Raw genomic sequence first — 5,546 nt, 5'->3', positions numbered from 1 at the left:
ACAGGAAAGGAGAAGAGAGGAGAGGACAGGAGAGGACAGGACAGGAGAGGAGAAGAGAGGAGAGGACAGGAGAGGAGAGGAGAGGACAGGAGAAGAGAGCAGAGGAGAGGAGAGGACAGGAGAGGAGAGCAGAGGAGAGGAGAGGACAGGAGAGGACAGGAGAGGAGAGGACAGGAGAGGAGAGGAGAGGACAGGAGAGGACAGGAGAGGAGAGGAGAGCAGAGGAGAGGAGAGGAGACGAGAGGAGAGGAGAGGAGACGAGAGGAGAGGAGAGGAGACGAGAGGAGAGGAGAGGAGACGAGAGGAGAGGAGAGGAGACGAGAGGAGAGGAGAGGAGACGAGAGGAGAGGAGAGGAGACGAGAGGAGAGGAGAGGAGACGAGAGGAGAGGAGAGGAGACGAGAGGAGAGGAGAGGAGACGAGAGGAGAGGAGAGGAGACGAGAGGAGAGGAGAGGAGACGAGAGGAGAGGAGAGGAGACGAGAGGAGAGGAGAGGAGACGAGAGGAGAGGAGAGGAGACGAGAGGAGAGGAGAGGAGACGAGAGGAGAGGAGAGGAGACGAGAGGAGAGGAGAGGAGACGAGAGGAGAGGAGAGGAGACGAGAGGAGAGGAGAGGAGACGAGAGGAGAGGAGAGGAGACGAGAGGAGAGGAGAGGAGACGAGAGGAGAGGAGAGGAGACGAGAGGAGAGGAGAGGAGACGAGAGGAGAGGAGAGGAGACGAGAGGAGAGGAGAGGAGACGAGAGGAGAGGAGAGGAGACGAGAGGAGAGGAGAGGAGACGAGAGGAGAGGAGAGGAGACGAGAGGAGAGGAGAGGAGACGAGAGGAGAGGAGAGGAGACGAGAGGAGAGGAGAGGAGACGAGAGGAGAGGAGAGGAGACGAGAGGAGAGGAGAGGAGACGAGAGGAGAGGAGAGGAGACGAGAGGAGAGGAGAGGAGACGAGAGGAGAGGAGAGGAGACGAGAGGAGAGGAGAGGAGACGAGAGGAGAGGAGAGGAGACGAGAGGAGAGGAGAGGAGACGAGAGGAGAGGAGAGGAGACGAGAGGAGAGGAGAGGAGACGAGAGGAGAGGAGAGGAGACGAGAGGAGAGGAGAGGAGACGAGAGGAGAGGAGAGGAGACGAGAGGAGAGGAGAGGAGACGAGAGGAGAGGAGAGGAGACGAGAGGAGAGGAGAGGAGACGAGAGGAGAGGAGAGGAGACGAGAGGAGAGGAGAGGAGACGAGAGGAGAGGAGAGGAGACGAGAGGAGAGGAGAGGAGACGAGAGGAGAGGAGAGGAGACGAGAGGAGAGGAGAGGAGACGAGAGGAGAGGAGAGGAGACGAGAGGAGAGGAGAGGAGACGAGAGGAGAGGAGAGGAGACGAGAGGAGAGGAGAGGAGACGAGAGGAGAGGAGAGGAGACGAGAGGAGAGGAGAGGAGACGAGAGGAGAGGAGAGGAGACGAGAGGAGAGGAGAGGAGACGAGAGGAGAGGAGAGGAGACGAGAGGAGAGGAGAGGAGACGAGAGGAGAGGAGAGGAGACGAGAGGAGAGGAGAGGAGACGAGAGGAGAGGAGAGGAGACGAGAGGAGAGGAGAGGAGACGAGAGGAGAGGAGAGGAGACGAGAGGAGAGGAGAGGAGACGAGAGGAGAGGAGAGGAGACGAGAGGAGAGGAGAGGAGACGAGAGGAGAGGAGAGGAGACGAGAGGAGAGGAGAGGAGACGAGAGGAGAGGAGAGGAGACGAGAGGAGAGGAGAGGAGACGAGAGGAGAGGAGAGGAGACGAGAGGAGAGGAGAGGAGACGAGAGGAGAGGAGAGGAGACGAGAGGAGAGGAGAGGAGACGAGAGGAGAGGAGAGGAGACGAGAGGAGAGGAGAGGAGACGAGAGGAGAGGAGAGGAGACGAGAGGAGAGGAGAGGAGACGAGAGGAGAGGAGAGGAGACGAGAGGAGAGGAGAGGAGACGAGAGGAGAGGAGAGGAGACGAGAGGAGAGGAGAGGAGACGAGAGGAGAGGAGAGGAGACGAGAGGAGAGGAGAGGAGACGAGAGGAGAGGAGAGGAGACGAGAGGAGAGGAGAGGAGACGAGAGGAGAGGAGAGGAGACGAGAGGAGAGGAGAGGAGACGAGAGGAGAGGAGAGGAGACGAGAGGAGAGGAGAGGAGACGAGAGGAGAGGAGAGGAGACGAGAGGAGAGGAGAGGAGACGAGAGGAGAGGAGAGGAGACGAGAGGAGAGGAGAGGAGACGAGAGGAGAGGAGAGGAGACGAGAGGAGAGGAGAGGAGACGAGAGGAGAGGAGAGGAGACGAGAGGAGAGGAGAGGAGACGAGAGGAGAGGAGAGGAGACGAGAGGAGAGGAGAGGAGACGAGAGGAGAGGAGAGGAGACGAGAGGAGAGGAGAGGAGACGAGAGGAGAGGAGAGGAGACGAGAGGAGAGGAGAGGAGACGAGAGGAGAGGAGAGGAGACGAGAGGAGAGGAGAGGAGACGAGAGGAGAGGAGAGGAGACGAGAGGAGAGGAGAGGAGACGAGAGGAGAGGAGAGGAGACGAGAGGAGAGGAGAGGAGACGAGAGGAGAGGAGAGGAGACGAGAGGAGAGGAGAGGAGACGAGAGGAGAGGAGAGGAGACGAGAGGAGAGGAGAGGAGACGAGAGGAGAGGAGAGGAGACGAGAGGAGAGGAGAGGAGACGAGAGGAGAGGAGAGGAGACGAGAGGAGAGGAGAGGAGACGAGAGGAGAGGAGAGGAGACGAGAGGAGAGGAGAGGAGACGAGAGGAGAGGAGAGGAGACGAGAGGAGAGGAGAGGAGACGAGAGGAGAGGAGAGGACACGAGAGGAGAGGACAGGACAGGAGAGGAGAGGAGAGGACAGGAGAGGACAGGAGAGGACAGCAGAGGAGAGGAGAGGAACAAAGAGGAGGGGAGGAAAGGAAAATCAACTTGACCGTAGGTTTCCTTGGAACATAAATAAAATATGTTTGATCTGGGTTTCTATCCTTTGGAACCACAAGTAGTAGCTTTATTGCTGACTCTAGTCATTCAGAAATAGAAATTAAACTTAAACACTGTGACTTGCCTGTAACAGAGGTCACTCTGTCCCCAGAGTATTCCACCATGCTTACTAATACTGAATTCAGTGGCCTCCAAGACAGGCTGAAATAGTGTAAGGCCATTTTCTGAACAGCACAACCAAGGACCGTGGAAGATGTGCCTGTCCAAATTTTAAGTACACACACACACACACACACATACACACACACACAAACATACGCAGTGCCCATGATGCTTCTAGTCTCCTTGCAAAGAGCAACTCCTCCTTCTGTCCACAGGTTGCCTGCATCACCTCAAAATATATTCCTTTCATTCTGCATTTTCCACCGCTGCTCAATTAAAGAGATTTGGGATACAGGCAACTCAGAATCATGTTTACTTATGATAAAATAAAACTCTACAGCCAGGCAAATGGTTTCAAAGCATCTCTTGAGCAGTCTGCTGGGGCAGGAGTGAAAACAGCAAGCCCTTGGGGTCTGAGTAGATGCTGCTGCAGCACAGAGATGGAGACTGCAGAGTCAGTGCAGGGAGTGGGTCTGAGGTCCTTGGGCGGGGGTCACAGGAGTTGAGCTGGAACTGCACTGAAGCCACTAAAGAACTCTGACCACCGAAGGAGACAGGGTGAGTCAAGCTGGGAATTCTGGGCTGTGACGGGCAGGCTTTCCAGAAGAGTGACAGCCAATTCCCGTCAAAACACACTCAGAGTCACTGCAAGAGCCCTGTGGGACAGAAGGGGGAGCGGTTAGCATATAGGGTACGCTGAGGGATGCCCCCCTCCTCCCCAGATCCCCCACCGCTTCACACAGAGAGGTCTGGGGCCAGGGCACACTGCCATCACTACTCCAGTATCTGTAGAAAGGTGAAACCAGTGTAAAAGGACATAACTTCAGCTGGACAGAGAGGTGTGGGGAGTGGAGAGCAGCCACCACCCTCCGGGGGAATATGGAGGGCTCAGTCTTTTTAGTAACCTCTTCCAGTCACTGCGCAATCCCTACAGAAGTTGTAACCAATATGTGGCATAAAACAGGCATCACCTTGATGACTGACACCCAAGACAGGTTTCACAGAAAAATGCCACCGTCCCACCCCCCTCCATCATTGGGGATTGAGCCCAAGGCTTTCACAGTGAATTCTGTCCCCAGCCCTTTTAAACATTTTTATCCTGAGGTAGGATCTCACTAAACTGAACAAGCTGAGCTCAAAATTACAAGCCTCCTGCCTCAGCCTCCCAGCGTGGTGGCATTACAGGGGTGCACAACCATACCCGGCCTCCCTCCAATCTAAGTCCCTGCTGCAAGACACAGGCAAGGAGCTGAGACTGTTGTAGCAGGTAGAACCATCTCCTGCCCTCTGCTCTCACACCCATGTCCCTGCTCCCCCAATGGGTCAGGGCTGAAACATTACCTGCTGGCTGAGGCCCATGAGTTCCTACAAAGAAAATCACACAGAGAAAGGTCTCATTACACACACAGCCACTCTCACACACCCCAAAGGGCAACAACATATGCAATCCAAATGCAGAGTATATTCTCTCCCACCCCGTGTACTACACGGGCTTAAGCACCCTAAGCTAAAATCTCCCAATACAAGTGAAACTGTCTCTAGAAGTAGAGAAACCAAGACTGAATCTTTTAGTCAGTAAAATCAGATTTGTATCTTGCCCAGGGTTGTCATGCCACCTACCTCCACCCCAGCCTTCTTCCTTCAGAGTCAGAAGGAAAGAGCAACCTCTGAAGGCAAAGCCTCCCAGAAACCAGGTCTCTGGTGCAGCCCATCTTTTCCATTTCCCCCAGAGCCACTTACCTTTCTGACTCCTGCGATGGATGAGAAATCCCAGTCCTAGGAAGATCAACCCCAGCACGAAGCCCCCGATGCCGCTCAGCATCTTGCTCTGTGCAGATTCAGACTGTGCCCCTGGGAAGCAAGCCTGAGAGTCAGATCTGTCCCAAACCTAACACAGTCCCTGGTGAAGACCTGAAGTCCAATCTGAGTTATAAGTGGTGAAGGTGGCAGGGGAACCTTGTTCTCTACTCTGGCCACATCTAGAAGAGGGAAGGACCGGCTAACAGATGCCTTCTCCACAGGGGCACATCTGTAACTCTGGACCCTATGATCCAAGTCATCAGCCATAGTAATCTACGCCTTAGCAGTATGGGGCTGGTTTCCAGACTCACAGTGTGTACAGCTACCTCCCAAGCACCTGGAGAGACAATTAGGTCAGGATCCTCCTCAGGCATTTGCAAGAGGCTCTGTGATTCCCAGCTCAGTGGTGACATCCAGGACAAGGAACGGAACAGATAGGCTACAGAGAGCTCTGTCCTCTATTTTATGGGACGCCCCCTCCCAGAGAAAGGACACAAGTTTCCCCTTACGCCACTCCACCGTGATGGGGCTCTGGAGGCTGGGGTGCTCCACGCGGCAGGTGTAGACGTCTCCTCGCCGGGGGGTCATCTCCAGCATCACGAGGATCTGGAAGGTCCAATCCCCGTTCCTAATAACAGGGGTGGACACGACGCCAGATGTCTCCT

General features: G+C 55.4%; 1 protein-coding gene across 1 annotated transcript in view; it reads right to left on the bottom strand.

Moving 5' to 3' along the window:
- Positions 1-3,376: 3,376 nt before the first annotated feature.
- Positions 3,377-5,546, bottom strand: part of LOC104860422 (HLA class II histocompatibility antigen, DQ beta 2 chain) — a 5,912-nt gene continuing 3,742 nt past the window's right edge. The window contains exons 3-6 of the mRNA XM_010621581.3: positions 5,391-5,539; positions 4,822-4,932; positions 4,423-4,446; positions 3,377-3,737 (exon numbers count right to left, since the gene is read on the bottom strand). Coding sequence (XP_010619883.1) covers positions 3,724-3,737; positions 4,423-4,446; positions 4,822-4,932; positions 5,391-5,539 — 298 coding nt within the window. The 3' untranslated portion in view covers positions 3,377-3,723. The remainder of the gene's footprint in view (positions 3,738-4,422; positions 4,447-4,821; positions 4,933-5,390; positions 5,540-5,546) is intronic.

Source organism: Fukomys damarensis, unplaced genomic scaffold, assembly GCF_012274545.1.
Source record: "Fukomys damarensis isolate Sample0158 unplaced genomic scaffold, DMR_v1.0_HiC HiC_scaffold_55, whole genome shotgun sequence".
NCBI classification, from domain to species: Eukaryota; Metazoa; Chordata; class Mammalia; order Rodentia; family Bathyergidae; genus Fukomys; species Fukomys damarensis.
The sequence above is the reverse complement of the archived record's forward strand: the minus strand, read 5'-3'. Positions and strand labels throughout refer to the sequence as shown.